Source organism: Galeopterus variegatus, unplaced genomic scaffold (genome assembly GCF_000696425.1).
Source record: "Galeopterus variegatus unplaced genomic scaffold, G_variegatus-3.0.2 Scaffold241, whole genome shotgun sequence".
Taxonomy (NCBI): domain Eukaryota; kingdom Metazoa; phylum Chordata; class Mammalia; order Dermoptera; family Cynocephalidae; genus Galeopterus; species Galeopterus variegatus.
Window position 1 is genome coordinate 482,171 of NW_007726352.1, and position 18,573 is coordinate 500,743.

An 18,573-nucleotide genomic window follows, 5' to 3' on the forward strand; every position below is an offset into this window, starting at 1 on the left:
TGGCTGATTCCAGGGATAGGACAGGATGGGTAAAAGGTAAGCCAGAAAGTAAGGCAGTGCTTAAAAAAAAAAGAAGAAGAAGGGGGTATCTTGAAAGGACACATGAACCAGCTTGAAGAGGCACCAACTGGCAAAATTTGAGATAATTTGAGCACCCAGGTAATTAAGGGCATTCATTATAGACCACTGGAAAAACTAGGAATCCGTGAGTTCATACCAATAATAAATAGGTAAAATAAAAGGAGGGCTTTCGTTTACAGTGTAATGCCAAGTGCTGACTGGTAAATTTGGAGAGGCTGGAGTTGGAAAATGAAGAGTGGTTTGGGGGCCAGCCCGTGGCTCACTCAGGAGAGTGCGGTGCTGATAACACCATCCTATATAGGGATGGCCGGTTCGCTCACTCGCTGAGTGTGGTGCTGCCAACACCGGGCCAAGGGTTGAGATCCCCTTACCGGTCATCTTTTAGAAAAAAAAAAAAAAAGAGTGGTTTGGGCAAGAATCATTGATAGATGCTAAGTTTAGGGGGAAATTTTTATGAAGACCAGGACATTTGGAGGATTTTAAAGTGTCTCTCCACAGATTGCAAACTAATTGCAAATGGAAAAGTAGTAACTAAACAGTAGAGAAACTGGTGTGTGACCAAGGGATCAGAATTAGCATCACTAATAAGGGGCAGATAGACATCATGGGCATCCAGAGGTGGTGCTCTGAGTATTCCAGAGTATTCTCCAGGGATGCTTACCCTCAATCTAATCATGAGGAAACATTAGACAAACCCAAAATGAATAATCTCTTAAAGAGACCATATTCTTTAAAAATAGCAATGTCATAATAGACAAGAGTTGTAGAAATGTTTCAGATTAAAGGAGACCAAAGAGATACAACACTCAGATGTCTGATTCTAGACTGGATCCTGTGTTGGACTGTGAGGGAGAAAGTAAATATAAAGGACATTATTGGATCAGTGACAAAATTGGATTTGGAAGGGTAGATTAAAGTATTACAACTGTAGTTATGTGAAACTGACAACTCTTCTCATCCTTATGCCTTTATGCATCCATTGTGGGTTATGGATTTGCTTCTCTTCTGTGTGTCTGAAATGATACTGGCCAAGTACAATCCCTTAGGAGAATGGAAATATAGTCACTTAGATAATTTTCTGTAGGGCCAAATTCTCTCATGGAACCCAATAAGAGGCTGTAAAAGAATATCCTCATTCTTAGAAAATAGGCACTGAAGTATTTAGGGATAAAGGATCATGACTTGTGCAATTTACTCTGAAATGCTTCCCGCCCAAAGTTACATGTATAGAGAGTGCAAATGATAAAGCAAATGGGAAATTTACCCGTTAACAACAGGTGAATCCAGGTAAATACAGTTGAGCATCCCAAATCCGAAATGCTTCAAAACCCATAACTTTTTGAGCATCAACAAGATGTTCAAACGGAACGTTCATTGGAGCACTTTAGATTTCAGATTTTCAGAATCGAGATGCTCAAAATCTGAAATCCGAGGCACTTCTGGCCCCAAACATTTAAAAGTGGTAAAATTAGGTGGTTTTATTTAAGGCTGAAGCTTTCATACCTTGATGAGCATTCAGTATTGTGGAATATAACCATACTGTTGGCCAGCAGTTTATAAGAGAATCATTTAACAAGAAATTGATCACTATTAAGTTATTTGATAATTCTGCTTGAGCTTCTTGTAAGAATCTTGATCTAACTCCAGTCCTTTCTGGAGTAAGGTATAAATAAATAAATAAGAATTGTATGAAATATTTAAGGTAGACACTCAAAATTATTTGGAACAGAAATAAGTTGAAAGTGTGTGGCCTGAGAAATGTGATTCAAAAATCATCATTTGATTTCTCTTTTTAGGAGGAGCTCTTGGATATAAAAGAACGCCCCCATTCTAAACAGAGGCCTTCCTGCCTCTCTGAAAAATATGACAGGTATGGGTGTCATTCTAGTCATTAACTTTTTGTTTCACCAAACTTGGTACATTAAGAATTGTATTGTTTTGGGCCAAGCCTGTGGCGCACTCGGGAGAGTGTGGCGCTGGGAGCGCAGCAGTGCTCCCGCCACAGGTTCGGATCCTATATAGGGATGACCGGTGCGCTCACAGCGCTCACTGGCTGAGCGTGGTGCAGCCGGTCTCAAAAAGGACCAAAAAAAAAACCAAAAATTGTATTGTTTTGAAGTTTTCTGGTAGAATTATGAGTAGGGAAGGGATTTCAAGAGGTAATAACATGGGCTTCAACTAACTGGTAATGAAACTAAAACTAGAAAATGGTTTGGTCAAAGTCACATGGTCAGAAAGCAGAGTGAAGACTTGAACCTGGGAGTTCTCACCAGGGTCTTTTCTCTTTACCAATGGTTTTTGCACTGTGCTCTGAAGGTTCTTCTTCAGGTGCCTGTCTCAGGTGTGCTGATCTAGGAGGAGGGCTCTGAGCTCTTTATCTCTGTCCCCCCAAACAAACAAAAGAACCCATTCAGACATTCAGATTAGTCTTGTTGCATCTTAGGCTCCTTAAGAGGGAGAAGGCTTTGATTTGAAAAGACTATAGCTAAAAATGGTCTGAAAATCTCCTGCAATAACCCTGTATTATACTACTAATAGTTACCTTAATCATATCTTAAATATCAAGGGAAATGGTTCATATTGGCCTACATTTTTAATATATAAAGCATCATATTATGTTTAATTTATGGATTGAATAGGACAGACTTCTTAAAATTTGTATATGGACTATTCAGAAGCCCTGTTAAACCTGGATATCTCACTACATGAAGACAATACTTTAATAATGGCTATTCCAATTGGTTAAGATTTTTCATTAGTCTCAGATAAGTTTGTTTTTTCGTTAAAGCTGTAAAGCCTTTTTATGCATTTCCAGTTGAAATGTATTGTTACAACTTTCTTAACATAAAGTAATCATGGGCAGTCATATTAGCTTTTAGCATGAAGTAGAGACATTGTGCCTTGTAATAATTTTTTTTTCCTTGCGCCTGGCCAGTATGGGGATCTGAATCCGTCACCTTGGTGATATAAGGCCATGCTCTAATCAACTGAGCTAACCGGACAGCCCTGTGCCTAGTAGTAATAAAAATAAGAGGGATAGAAGAGAGAGCTACTCACTCTGTTGTTTCTCTTCTCTTAGAGAATTAAAATTTGTTGGGCTTTTAAACTCCAAGTAATCCTCACAACCACCCTAGAAGATAGCTAATATCCCCTTTATTGAAAGGAGTTTGAGACTGAGAGGTTGACTTATTCAAGAAATGTTCAGTTGGTACCTGTTATGTGGTAAATTCTGTGCCCGGTGCTATCATATGCTCCCTGCCTTTATGAAACATTGGTCTGTGGAAGGATACAATTAAATGCTCATAAGAGTTTACCATTACAACCATTACAGGCTGTGAAGGACAAGTGCAGAGTACTGTGCTAGTGTATATAGCACAGCTGGTTGTGATCTGGGGGTTGGAGAAGTTCTTTCTGCACAATACACAGCTTAGTAACTTGTCCAGGATGTTTCCAGTGGTGGTAGCAGAGCTAGAGTTTGATCCCAGATTATTGGGCTCTAGAGCATCTGCTCTGTGCACTGTACCTCCTGCCACCCCATCATTACAGAGGGAATAACGAAACTTAAACTACACATTTTAGGCTCTTAAGAGCTGTCCTGCTTGTGGAAAAACTGAGACTGCATAGAAAATCTGCAAAAATACATACCAAACATTCAAGGAGCTACTTCTGGTGAGAGATTTAAGGGTTTTTTCCCCCTCACTTTTATTAATCTTAAGTATACTGAGTAATCAGAATTTACGGAGCATCTTTTTTGTGTAGGACAGGCATAGTTATTGCAATCCATATGCACCCCAAGATTTGCGGCACAAATGTTTTGTTTGTGTATAGGCCATTGGTTTTCAAGTGACTGTCATATGATCAACAAAGTATTACTAAATTAATAGTTGTTTTTGGTTACGTCTTTTAAGTTGAAAACAATCTGAAGACCACCATGAAATTATATACTGGAAATAAGTTTTCATAACTTAACACCTGAAATTAGACTACCCATGTAGCTCATTTGTACAAGTGCTAACTATTGGTATCTTTTGACCTGTAGTGATGGTGTCTGGGACCCTGAAAAGTGGCATGCTTCTCTCTACCCTGCTTCAGGGCGGAGCTCACCAGTGGAAAATCTGAAGAAAGAGTTGGACACAGACCGACCTTCCCTGGTGCGCAGGATAGTAGGTGAGCACATGGTCACTCAAGAGTGGGGGCAGTGATTTTGGACACATCCTCTTGGCTGCTGGCTCCATTCTTAGCTGTGAAAGTCTTATTCATCAGGGGAAATGTTGTCATCAGGAAACTGATTTATCAGTTGGATTTCCCTAATTAGCAGGGTAAAGTCATAGTATTCTTATATAACAGTGGCAGGTAAAATGTCTGTTAGGCTATGTGCTTTTGAATTAAAAGTATTAATATCTTCATTGGTGTTGATAACTGAGTTAGATGTGGTAGGTGGCATAAAGCTGTGGTGGAGATCTGTTCATGCCTCATCTCATGAGACTAGTCCTCAGGTGTAAATCAGTTCTGGCAATTCTTAATTCATAGTGGACTGTGATCTGAATACAGGGTTTGGATATGGTTTGAGACTGGAGTAGAGTTTGATCTTCCATACCTTTATGCCTTTAAACTACAGAAGCTATTTAAGGGTGAAATGGAGACCTGGCAATATAAATGCCTGTCAAGGAACTTGTCGCAAGGACTCCTTTTGTGATAAAAGACCCACCATAAAAATTTGAAACTGAGCAGAGAACATATGGGTAACTCGAGTTGGAGTTGTAAGACCCTTCTACACAGGGTCTATCAGTATGCTTAGTGTAGTAATGTCCCTCAAAAAAAGAATTTATTGTAGCAGTCATTAAGGGTATGCACAGACTTTACTAAAATGATGAAAATTTAGAAGGAACCTAAATATCCAAGAGTAGAAATGGGTTGACTAAACTCTGATATATCCATATAGAGGAATATTCCATTGTCCAGCTGTAAAAACATATTGCAGACATGTTTATTGGCAAATGATATTCATGATATATTGAGTCATAACTAAGATATACAAAAGTGTCCATATTATATTCTGTTGTGGGGAAAAAATTGTGACTATGCACAGAAATTCTGGAAAAGCATATACCAAAACATTTCGGGAGCTGTTTCTGGTGTGAAAGGATCAGAGCAGGCTTTTCTTACTTGTACTAATCTTCAGTTTTCTGGCTTTTCTAGGAAGAGGTTTTTTGTTGTTTTTTTGTAATGACATGTTTGTTTTTCTTACACTTTTATTGAAATATAATTTACATACCATAGCTTGCACATAAAATGTACCATTTGATGTTTTGACATATGTATATACTTGTGAAACTGTTACCACAATCAAAATAATAAGCATTTTCATCACTCCCAAAGTTCCCTAGTTATCACTATGAGTCTGTCTTTTTAACCCTTCCTCACATTTCCCCCCAGGCAAGAGCTGATCTGCTTTCTGTCCCTATAGATTAGTTTACATTTTCTAGAATTTTATATAGATGGAATTGTTACGGTATGTACTTTTTGTGTAGCTTCTTTCCCTCAGAAGTTACCTTAAGATTCATCCATGTTGTTGAGTGTATAGTTTAATTCCTTTTTATTGCCTAGTAGTATTCTATTGTATGAATTCCCACAGTTTATCCATTTATTTGTTGATGGACATTTGGGTTGTTTCCAGTTGTTTGTTTTTCTCAACAATTTACTTGGTTTTACTGAAATAGTGTAAGTATTTCCAAGAATGGCCATAATTGGAATAAGGATAAATGCCAAAGGTTCACATGGATCAGGATTAAGTTTATGATAGTACCTAAGATTCTTTAACCAGTAAATTAAAGAAGTTTCTAGTTTTTGAATGTTAAAACCAAAGCTGCTATGAACATTCATGTATGAGTATCTGTATGAACCTATGCTTTGTTTTCTCTTGGGTAAATGCCTAGGAGTAGAATGGCTGGTTGTGTATGTTTAACATTTCAAGAAACTGCCAGACTGTTTTCCGAAGTGGTTGTACCATTTTGTTTCCACCAGCAGTGTATGAGAGTTCCCACTTGCTCCACATCCTCACCAGCACTTGGAATGGTTAGTCTTTTTAATTTTAGCCATTCTAATAGGTGTGTAGTGGTATCACATGGTTTAATTTGCATTTCCCTAACGACTAATGATGTTGCACACCTTTTCATATGCTTGTTTGCCATCCATAAAGCCTCTTGGTGAAGTGTCTGTTCAAATCATTTGTCCATTTAATTGGTTTGCTTTTTATTACTGAGTTTTTTTTAATGTGTTCTAGGTACGGGTCCTTTATCAAAAATATGCTTTGAAATATTTTATCCCACTCTGTGGCTTGTCTAAACAGTGTCTTTCAAAGAGCAGAAGTTTTAAATTTTGATCAAGCCCAGTTTGTCAGTTTTGTTTTTTTTTAAATGGATCATGCTTTTGGTGTCATGCTAAGAAAACTGTCCTTAACCCAGTGCCACAAAGATTTCCTCCTATGTTTTCTTCTAGAAGTTTTACAGTTTTAGGTTTTACATTTAGATTTGTGATCCAGATTCAAGTTCATTTTTTTTGTGTATGGATATCCAGCTGTTTGATACCATTTGTTGAAGAGACACTTTAACTTTTTAAGCAGCTATTTCTTCAAATACACCTACTGTAGTTTATTAGTTGACAAAACATTTGTTAATAATTGTGTAGATAAGGACTCAAGTCAAAATAAAGGCATTGCAAAGACTAATCATGGAAAATCATTTATTAAGAAGTACATTTATTGCTCCAAAGAGAAAAAGCAAAAATTTCAGTTGTATTTAAATATGCAATATACGGGCCAACCCCGTGGCGCACTCGGGAGAGTGCGGCGCTGGGAGCACAATGACGCTCCCGCTGCGGGTTTGGATCCTATATAGGAATGGCTGGTGCGCTCACTGGCTGAGTGTGGTGCGGGCGACACCACACCAAGGGTTGCGATCCCCTTACCGGTCACAAAAAAGACCAAAAAAATAAATATGCAATATACATGTTACTCTGAATCTGTCGATAAGCTTAATTTTAGTGATGGTTCTTTTCTTTTTTTTTTTTTTTTGTCTTTTTTCCGTGTCCGGCAACGGATCACAACCCTCAGTGTTGCCCCCGTACCGGACCGGGGACCGGCAACGGGATCGCAAGCCTCGGTGTTGCTCCCGCGCCTCGCTCAGCCAGTGAGCGGGAACCGGTCTGTATGTGGGATCCGAACCCTCGGACGGGAGCGCCGCCGCGCTTCCCAAGCGGCGCACTATCCAGTGCGCCACCGGGCCGGCCCAGTGATGGTTCTTTTCTTTTTTTTTTTTTTTTGTCTTTTTTCCGTGTCCGGCAACGGATCACAACCCTCAGTGTTGCCCCCGTACCGGACCGGGGACCGGCAACGGGATCGCAAGCCTCGGTGTTGCTCCCGCGCCTCGCTCAGCCAGTGAGCGGGAACCGGTCTGTATGTGGGATCCGAACCCTCGGACGGGAGCGCCGCCGCGCTTCCCAAGCGGCGCACTATCCAGTGCGCCACCGGGCCGGCCCAGTGATGGTTCTTTTCTAATCCTCCCTTTCAGCAGTCTTGGACATACCACCAAGACAAGAAAGACACCCTTATTGGTTCGCTTAACTTTCTCTTTCCTGCATCTTTTCAGATCCACGAGAACGAGTGAAAGAAGACGACTTAGATGTTGTTCTCAGCCCACAGAGACGAAGCTTTGGAGGGGGCTGCCATGTGACAGCTGCTGTCAGCTCCCGGCACTCAGGAAGTCCATTGGAGAAAGACAGTGATGGCCTTCGCCTGCTTGGTGGACGTAGGATTGGCAGTGGGAGGATAATCTCTGCCCGGACTTTTGAGAAGGATCACCGTCTTAGTGATAAGGACTTGCGGGACTTGAGAGACAGAGACCGTGAGAGGGACTACAAGGACAAGCGATTCAGGGTTTGTCTTCTAAGTCTTTTGGTACCTCATGTGCTGGGGAACTTGATATTCACTTCATTTATACTGATTACTTTGAGTGTCTGGATGAATACAACCCACTCTTAAACCAGACAGGGAAAAATAGAACTGGGTAGAGGACATGGTGATAGGCTTCAAGTCTACAGCACAGTTACCTTCATTTCACTATTGAGCATTATTTAACTCATGAACACCTTGACTGAAATAGAAATGCCTTGATTAGAATTTTTTTTTTAATCTTGCTTTTTCTTTACTTTTCCAGAGGGAGTTTGGTGATAGTAAGCGTGTCTTTGGTGAACGTAAAAGAAATGATTCTTACACAGAAGAAGAACCAGAATGGTTCTCAGCTGGACCCACAAGTCAGTCTGAAACCATTGAACTGACTGGTTTTGATGATAAGATACTAGAAGAAGATCACAAAGGAAGAAAAAGAACAAGGCGACGGACAGCCTCTGTGAAGGAAGGTCAGCACAGACTTTTGGAGGAGAGTTCACTGTTTTAAAATAAAATGTGATTATTATTGGCTTAATTGTACACTTAGGAATGGATACCAATTGTTAGGCAATGGCAAGTTTTTAATGTTGCAGCCTGATTTTAAAACTGCTTCCTAAGTGAGAATTCACGAAGTGTAGATTCTACTTTCTCCTCAACTTATTCTGCCTGTCATGCTAAACAAAAAAAGTCTCACATTACCCTGTAAGAGCACTATGTACATGAAAGGATTCCCCAAAGATAAACATATGGTAGAAATAATGAGGGGTCTTATTTATCAAGTAATTACGTACTGGATACAGTGGTGTTTTGTCTATACAATCCTCCTACTCCTAACTACCCTGTGTAGTATAGGTACTTTTATGCCATTTCATAAATGAGCAAATGGAGGAGACTTGGAGGGCTTACGTGACTTATCTGTGATTACTGGCAAAGTAAGTAGTGCAGTTGGGAGTTGAACAAAATGCTCTTGGGCTTCAGAGCCCACCTTCTACATCATGATGTTAGACCTTCCCAGGTCAATTATTTGTGACTTGCCTTCTCTCAAACTTAATTTTCTTAGCTGTAAGATAAGGTCAGGTATCTCCCTTGCTAAACTGAAGGAGCCAGAGCTAATGTATGTGAAGTGCCTGGTGCAGAATGGGGGACCATTGGTCTGCAGCCAGTCGTTTTCATGCCAGTGACCTGGCTCTGAGGTGGCCAGCCCTGGACTGATGGTCTTGGGAAGAGGCAGTGCAGAGCCATAGTGAAGAGCCAGGTGGGCTAGCCTGGGTTTAAATACTGGGGCTGCTGCTTAGAAAAAAGGATAGTCTTTGACAAAATCTTGAATGGTGGGCTTATTTCTTTTTAACATAAAGACAATGCCTGCCATAACTTGAAGTGTTACTTTTAGCATTGAAGATCAAGTGTACACATCAGAGCTCTGCCTCTAGTGGGCACGTACTCAGTAAATACTCAGTAAGTTCTAGTTCCTTCCAGCCTTCAAGTTTAGTTGGAAAAAAGCTTTGGCAGATACTAGGCAACAAAAGGGAAAGCTATTTTAATACATAAGTGAATAATCAGTGCCACCTTAAAATAAAGTTAAGACAAATTTAAGCAGAAATAAGCTAGCAGAACTTTAGAAAGAGAGAAAAGGAAAAAAATCCTATTACTTTTTTTTTGTAAAGTCTTTAAAATACAGTAGATATTACCATTATCTTTGTGCTGTCACACATTCCTAGGGTGATGCAGGAAACTGGCAGATAACTTGGGAGACTTTGCTATAAAATTGCCTTTGAGATATGCCTTTGTCTCCTTCTAAATTAGACTAAAGCATCACCAACAAGTGTGGCTTTTCACTTAATGATAAAAATCAGGCTTCTGGTGAGAAAAACACAGGTTTTTCTTAACTGAGATAAAATCTGAATTTCAACCATTCTTGTATCAACAAGTAGAGGAGCCAGGAGTAAGATAGTTCAGTAGTGGCACCTCCACACCTTACAAATGCAGGGAGAGACTGAGGCCTGGAAAGGGGATAGCACGAGACCCTATCACATGGGTTACATGGCAGAGCCTCAAGTAGATTCCAGAGGTGTTGGCTCACCCCATTAGTTAATCGCAAAAGGTCCCTGGGCTGTTCTAGCTCCTGTATAACGGTGCTTAAGAATGTTCATAGAAAGATTCTTATAATCTTTTAATTATGTTTCAATGAATTTTTTGATGTGCTCATATAAAAAAAATAAGTATCCATTAATGTTATCTTAACTGCAAGAATGAAATGAGTTGAACAAGCCCAAGTGGTTGATACTTATCTGCAGGGAAAGGTACAATGAGTATCTATTAGTCCATTTTTGGGTCTGTATTCTGGCGTTCCACTGAGCTTATTATGGAGCAGTTCTCTGTGGGCACATACTAGTGCTGGGAGTATAGCAGTGAACAAGACAAACATGTTCCTTGCCTGCATGATTTGAAAACTGATATATTTTGAGCACCCACTCTTTACAGGGCCCAGTGTTACGTGATGTGTTTATATGGTGGTGAGTAAAACAGTTTGACTGTGTGTTACACTTATAACCAGGAAAAAAAAAATTACATAGAAGGGAAAAATGTTAAAAACCCTCCAGTGACTAAAAGAAAATTTTTTTTAGTTTTCATCCTCTCTAATGAAAGTATACGCTCATTCTGAAATGTAATAAAACTTGCTCTTAGTTAGCTTTACCTGCATCCTGGCTTTTGGCTCTATGATAATAATTGGCCAGTTGTATTTGTCCGTCTTCTAGTGCATTTGCCCACACACTAGTACCTACTCTCAGTTATCAGGCCCAATCTGTTTTCCTGTGAACTCGAAGCTGGAATAAAATTGCATGTGGGGGCTGGCCAGTGGCTCACTCGGGAGAGTGTGGTGCTGATAACACCAAGGCTATGGGTTCGGATCCCGTATAGGGATGGCCGGTTTGCTCACTGGCTGAGCGTGGTGCTGACAACACCAAGTCAAGGGTTAAGATCCCCTTACCGGTCATCTTTAAGAAAAAAATAAATAAATAAAATAAAATTGCATGTGGGACACTCTTGCAAAGATAGTCATCTGTTAAGAGATGTCTCATCTCAACATAAAATAAAAATGAATTGGTGAAATATTAAAGTTTCTTTTGTAAATGTATGAGCAAAGTACAGACCATTTCTTCTGGCTCTCATCCTTAAATTGGGAAACAACAATTGCAGCAAAAATGTCTGCTCCTTGTCCTAAAGTAGGCAGGCAGTTCTGGTGGATAAAATGGGTAGAGAGGAGCACCGCTTTAGTGGTAAAGGACACAACTTGGCATTGATAAGATTATTAAGTTGTTTACTTTTTCTAAGGCTCAGTTTCTTTGTCTGTATAGTGGGGATCATTCCTCCACCGAAGCAGTCATTTTACTTTGTCCGTCTTTAAGGAATAGCATTTGCTAATGGTGGCTGACAGTAAGTGTATGCAGACCCACTGGAGAGACTGCCCATTGCCTTGTCCATGGCTCACAGATGTGTGTCTCACTGGTTGCTTTAGACCCTCTGAAGACTCAGGGTTGTTAGGTGGCAGGCATCCCTATGGAGGAGCAGTGCTACCTTACATGCACAGTGTGGTGTGGAAGAGCACTGGGGGCTGTCCTAGACCTGAACGTTCTGCTGCTTGCTAGTATCGAGACCTTGGGTAAGCAAGCCACTTAATGTTTCAGCTGCTGTATTCCCTCCTTTACTGTCTTTCTGGAGCATTATTGGAATGAAAGCATAAATTAGCATTCAGCTTCTCTTGGTCTAGAATGTTTTGGCTGATTGATAACAAGATTGCAGTAATTGTTGGGGACTTTTGAGAAGGGAAAAGTGCAGGCTTTGGTGCCTTTTTTTTTTTTTTTTTTTTTAAACCCTTGCAAGAGGACTTTGTGTCTGCCGTGATCTTGAAACTACAGGTAGTTCTTTTATAGTGCTTTTGTAGGGTGGGGCTTTAGGAGTAATGTTCTTCAAATAAAAATGTTGAATGCCTAGTATTTCTCAGTGCTTTTTTTTTTTTTTTTTTTTCCTTCCTCTCTTTTTAAAGGACTTTCAAATGATTTTCCCCATACTCTGGCTAAAACTAACATGTTAGATGCCTTAAATGTTAGAACCTAAAAACAATGGAACACTACTGAGTTTTAAGTATACCTGGCACTATAGAGTAAGATAAACCTGATTGGATCGGGTTACTTGACCTCAGAGTGCTCAGTCTCACCAGAGAATTACTATACAGTATAAGTACTCTGCAAGGTAAAGCAAGGATTACAGATAGAGAAGGCAGCAGTTAATTTTACTGGGTAGGGCAAAAATGGATAGGCAGGGCAGGCTTCCCAGAGGAGGTAACATTTGAACCTTGCCTTGAAGGATGAGCTGCAACCAACCTGTAGGCAAGTGAAAATTGCACTCATACCAGGTTTCACATAAATACCTTAGGTTGCTGAACCCTGACTTAAAGTAGTAGTACAGGTGCATGGGTAAAGGCAGAGCCAAGTTAAAATTTAAGCAGTCTAAGAGACTTGAAAAGACTGTGTCTTCCAAAAAGATTTCCTGTTAGTAAAAGAACCACTACCCTATAGAAAACTTGAACTACGGGCCGGCCCGGTGGCTGGGAAGCGCGGCGGCGCTCCCGTCGAGGGTTCGGATCCCACATACAGACCGGTTCCCGCTCACTGGCTGAGCGAGGGGCAGGCGCAGCACCGAGGGTTGCGATCCCGTTGCTGGTCCCGGTCCGGTGCGGGCGCGACACTGAGGGTTGCGGTCCGTTGCCGGACACGAAAAAAGAGACAAAAAAAAAAAAAAAAAAAAAAGGAGAAAACTTGAACTACTTAGGAGGGGGGAACCATAATCTTTCCTCTATCATGTTGGTGTTCTGGCTTGTTAATAAGGCTTTTGTTCCTCCTCTGGCTCCCACGTCGGGGCAGGTGGAGGGGGGGAGCTGTTTTACTCCTGCATGTGCAGTACCTGCACAAGAAGTCTTTCAAAGTGACTCTTCTGCATGTGTGTTGATGGCTGAGGCCACAGAATGAAACTGGAGTGGTTCTCTTGATTAGACTGTTTTTGATCTGGTTTTGCTTTCAGGCATAGTCGAGTGCAATGGAGGAGTGGCTGAAGAGGATGAGGTGGAGGTCATCCTTGCACAGGAGCCTGCTGCTGATCAGGAAGTGCCAAGGGATACCGTCTTGCCTGAGCAGTCCCCAGGAGAATTTGACTTTAATGAGTTCTTTAACCTTGATAAGGTGCCATGCTTGGCTTCGGTGAGTGTAGCAACACACTTGTAAATGTGGATGGAGCAACTATATATTTAAATTTGACCTGAGTACTTAAGATACCTCTTTTAAAGTGTTTTGCTAGATGCTTTAGGGGGTTTTGGCCTTTATTCTTAAATATTTAAATTTTTGTTGGCTTTGTTTTGAGAGGCTTAATGGAAATAACTAAATGAGAATTCTGTACCAGGTTAACTTTTTCTAGGCTAGTGGTATTAGACTAAAAATTCTTCAGATATAACATTGTCTCCTTTTATTTTTAGTTATTTGTTGGAAAGATTTACTGTGAAGATGACTTTATAACTGGTGATTGGTGTCACGCTGACCTGCATTCCTTGGGAAAGGCTGTCTGGTTAGGTGTGGTACCTTTAGTGATGTAATAGTTCCAAAAACCTGTAGTGAAAAGGAACTTGGGATACTCTGTGTTGCCGTTAAGTTCTTGAGGTCTAGTCTTTCTGGACTTTTAAAGTAGGAACGGCAAGCTTTCCCTAAATCTTCAGTTGCTACCTGCCCTTGCTTCTGCCCCTTTAGCATTTATGGATTAGTACAGCCTCACCAAATTTTTGGAGAAGAGATAGAACTGTGGTCTGTGCACATAGAAATGAGGTTTTTCAGAAGGTGCTGAAAGAATGCATAGAACTATAATAATAAAATAGAACTTAAAAAACAATTTGGGGCTGTCCCGTGGCTCACTTGGGAGAGTGCGGTGCTAATAACACCAAGGCCGCGGGTTCGGATCCCTACATAGGGATGGCCGGTTAGCTCACTTGGGAGAGCGTGGTGCTGACAACACCAAGTCAAGGGTTAAGATCCCCTTACCAGTCATCTTTAAAAAAAAAAAAAAAATGGCTAAAAAAATCTATTATGCTCTAGATGTCCCATTTACAATACCACATATACTAGTTGACCAGTCCTTTAGAATTGGTGGCTCATAGAATTTAACTTAAATGACTGTGCTTCTTAAACATAACTACTGCATGTTTGATTGCTGAGTGAGCAGACATAACTGAGCTCAACAGAGCAGGCAACATTGGCCTGTCCTCTTTGTCATTTACCTGTTCTCCTACACCCAGCTGGCCACCCAGAATACATGAGTAGGCACTGTACAGCACTGAGAGGTACAAGGCCACAAAGGTGAGTTCAAGGGCAGTACTTCTTAAATTCTCTGTGGTAAGGGATCAGGTTTTATTTCCACTCCACTGAAGACCTATGTTTTAGTGTATAAAGGACAAATGTCACAGCAATACCAGATTGCTATAAATGTTTCTAAGCATTTACTCTCACTTTCTAAACTTAACTCCATGCAGACCAGCATTGTCCTAGACCATACTTGTCTATATAGCACTGTTTGGGAGCATGTGGAGTGCACTCCAAATCATCTGTGGCACCTGTCTGCTTATTTTTATTCCTAAAGGTCTAGCAGCAATTTTAAGTCTCCTAGCCAGATACCTTACTTTCAGTCTTCTAGCCATTGGTGCTTTGGGTCACATACAGATGTGAGCATTATTTACCTGATGTCAAGCTGAGTTGTCCTCTCAATTTCTTAACTTTTGAGGGTACAATAATTTTTATTTTTACATCAACTGCTTAGTGACTTTTTTCATTCTCTTAGAATACAGATGGAAATCTGTAGAAAGTTTCACAGCAGAAGGTCAAAATTTAGAGACCTGTACTTGGCTCCAAATGTGAACACTGTGAAACTCACCTGTGTGCCTAGGCAGAGGAAGAATTCACTTTAATCCAAGCTTAATGCTAAGCCTAAACTTTTAACAATGAAAGGTAACATGCATACAGTGCTGTTTTTTTCAGGATTTACTTCCAGTAAGTCATTTAATCTTCACAATCCCTTATATATTAGATTACTACTGTTTCATTTTACAGAGGAGGGAACAGGCACATAGTTTAGATAACTTCCCCAAAGTCACAGCTAGTAAGTGGTAGAAACTGAATTCTAATTTATACCATTTCAGTTAAGAGTTTCTGCTGTTAACTCCCCACAGTTATACTGCCTCTGAAGCATAAAAGGGAGGAATAGTGACTCAGTACCATCTTATCCTTTGACCCTCACCTCCAACCAAAACTTGGTAATGCTCATCAGTCAGTTCTAGATCAGGAAGTCTGTCTCCATGTTTTTCATGGAGGTACTACTCATTAAGGTATGCATTCTACAGTAGATGCACTTAAAAACAAAACTGGGATCAATAAAAACAGGTGCTCTAATTGTGCTATGTAACCAGCTGAACTCTTATACACAATGCTCAGAAATGACCAATCAATTGGGAAAAATAAGAAAGAAAGGCTATATACGGGCTGGCCAGTTAGTTCAGTTGGTGAGAGTGCAGCCTTGTAACACCAAGGTCAACAGTTTGGATCTCCATACCAGCCAGCACCAAAAAAAAAAAAAAACTGTAGAGGATTTGACTATCAACTGACAAGTATAAAGTGCTTAAAACAGTACTTGACACTTAGTAAGCTCTATAAATTTTGGGTATTAATAGCTATAAGCAGAACTTTATAACAAAACTGAGAATACACTTTCTTTTATATAACTTAACCATATACTGTGCCACAAAGGAAATTTCAAATAATGTATTCATTCATTTCACTTAGAAATATTTATCTAGCAACTCTGAGTTCTGAACACTGTTATAGGAACTGAGGTTATAATAGTAAACAAAATAAACTTCCTGTCCTCATAGAGCTTAATTTCTAGCAGAGGAAACACAACAAGTAATGAAAAACAAATATACATGCACACAAGTGGTCTTCAGAAATTCATAGGATGTTATCTTTTTCTTTTTTTGTATTATCTTTTAATTCCATTTTTTCATAAACTTTTTGAAGTACCCTCATATATACATATACGATGTAATCAAAAGTATGCTCAGAAAAAAATGTATAGCCTTAAATGTATTCATTAGAACTCCAAACAGGGGCCGGCCCGTGGCTCACTCGGGAGAATGTGGTGCTGATAACACCAAGGCCCTGGGTTCGGATCCCATATAGGGATGAGCGGCGCACTATCCAGTGCGCCACCGGGCCGGCCCCTAAAAATATATTTTTATAAAAGTAGAAAGTAATAAGATAGCGGCGCACTATCCAGTGCGCCACCGGGCCGGCCCCTAAAAATATATTTTTATAAAAGTAGAAAGTAATAAGATAGCGGCGCACTATCCAGTGCGCCACCGGGCCGGCCCCTAAAAATATATTTTTATAAAAGTAGAAAGTAATAAGATAGCGGCGCACTATCCAGTGCGCCACCGGGCCGGCCCCTAAAAATATATTTTTATAAAAGTAGAAAGTAATAAGATAGCGGCGCACTATCCAGTGCGCCACCGGGCCGGCCCCTAAAAATATATTTTTATAAAAGTAGAAAGTAATAAGATAGCGGCGCACTATCCAGTGCGCCACCGGGCCGGCCCCTAAAAATATATTTTTATAAAAGTAGAAAGTAATAAGATCAAGCATTGATCAATAAAATAATTGTCAGAGCAATAATAGTTTATATCTGTTTGATCATCAGATTCTTTTTTTTTTTTTTTTTTTTTTAAAGATGACCGGTAAGGGGATCTTAACCCTTGACTTGCTGTTGTCAGCACCATGCTCTCCCAAGTGAGATAACCGGCCATCCCTATACGGGATCCGAAACTATGGCTTTGTTGTTATCAGCACTACACTCTCCCAAGTGAGCCACAGGCTGGCCTTGATCATCAGAACATTATGAATCTGAGGGTATGACTTGTCTAAATGACATTTGTTTGAAGGACCACACTAATAATCATATAGGTTACCTTAAAAATGGTATTAAAAATCTACTGTGGTAAGGGCAGCTGAGATACCAGAATATAGTTCCCAGGCTCATCTTCTCGATCAGCTCATGGCTGACAAGGATATAGCAGAGGATGCCCTGACCAAGAAGTCAGAACTGTGGGTGCAGGTCTCCATTTCCTGTACCAAGATACAGGAGGGAGGCACTGCTGTTAAGAGTATCCCAGGTTGCTCTGTAGTAAAAATAATTGACTAGATAAACTCTTAAGGTTCTTTTTGGGTTTAAAATGCTTTAGTTTCTTGAAATTAGTATATCCACTAAATGTGCATAAAAGTAACTCTGTTTCTACTCTTTAATTGTGCTTTAGCTATAATAAAACTTCTCCAGCAGAAACAAAGTTGGTCACTGATCAAAATATGGAAATGACTTTCTCAACACTTTAATATCTTTAGAAAATGTCTGGATACTTTATTCTTGTTCTTTGCTTTTTCATATCCTTTCTGTGTATCTTTTCCTATGCAGCATGATCAGAGGAAATAAAAGGTGTTAAAATGCAAAGCCATCATTTTTGCTATTTGTAAAATTTCAAACTCTTTTCAACATTGAAACATTTTAAATAACTCTGGCTTTTAGTTCTCTTATAATTTCTGTTATCATTAAGACGATTGTATTTTAGGCGCAATCCCCAGTATTTCAGACATCACTCCTAATGCTTCTCTTCTACTTTAATTAATGCAAAATTAGTGCACTTGTAAGTTAGCATTCCTTAAGGTGTGAGAGTCTACAACTGGAATGTAATTGACACTGTACTAATAATTCCTCTGAAAATAGTTCTAGAAACAATAATCGGATTAGGGTCTCAAACTAAAATCCCTTCAAGAGAAGTATTTTGTAGCTTAGTTTGTGTATGGATTATGAAAACATTCTTTCAGATAAGAACAAAAAATAAATTTAACCTTCCCCTGCTGAACTTTGGCTGGGAACTGTGGGTTCCAGACTTCAGATACAAATGAAACAAAGTTACTAATACTAATTCTGTCATCTATGTACCAGTTGTTGGAAAAACATGTTTTCTGTTTATCAGTGGTATAGAAGTAAAAGTATAGGCCTTATTTTCAAGGATGTGCCTCATTTTTAGATTTGCTTTATCTTCTATAAATATTGATAAGAATACTACAGAAAGATCCATTTAGATATTTAAATGGATTTATGACATGTTAGAACTGAAAGTTCATTTTTAAAAAAATGCTTAAATCTAGCTTTTAAGAAAGATGGGCAGTAGAAATTACTATTATGAAATAGTGATGAAATTAATTCTGATCATAGTGCATCATTTAATTGCCCTTGTTATTAAACCAAAACTATGGAGGTCTGATTTGAAAGAAAACAAACACCTGAAAACTCTCCATTAAGCTCAAACAGAAATTAGAGATCAGTTACAATTTTACACCTTTCACATTCTGACAGTTTGTAAACTTTGACTTGGAATTATGATCTTTATGAACTCTTTGTTT

The 18,573-nt window shown here is 39.6% G+C and overlaps 1 protein-coding gene across 3 annotated transcripts in view; it reads left to right on the forward strand.

Annotated features, from left to right (window-relative positions):
• The window catches only part of EIF4ENIF1 (eukaryotic translation initiation factor 4E nuclear import factor 1), a 47,341-nt gene that overhangs the window by 13,605 nt on the left and 15,163 nt on the right, over nucleotides 1-18,573 (forward strand). For all 3 annotated transcript variants that reach the window (XM_008566420.1, XM_008566421.1, XM_008566418.1), the window contains exons 3-7: nucleotides 1,878-1,951; nucleotides 4,121-4,248; nucleotides 7,728-8,014; nucleotides 8,295-8,496; nucleotides 13,106-13,281. In XM_008566420.1, coding sequence (XP_008564642.1) covers nucleotides 1,878-1,951; nucleotides 4,121-4,248; nucleotides 7,728-8,014; nucleotides 8,295-8,496; nucleotides 13,106-13,281 — 867 coding nt within the window. The remainder of the gene's footprint in view (nucleotides 1-1,877; nucleotides 1,952-4,120; nucleotides 4,249-7,727; nucleotides 8,015-8,294; nucleotides 8,497-13,105; nucleotides 13,282-18,573) is intronic.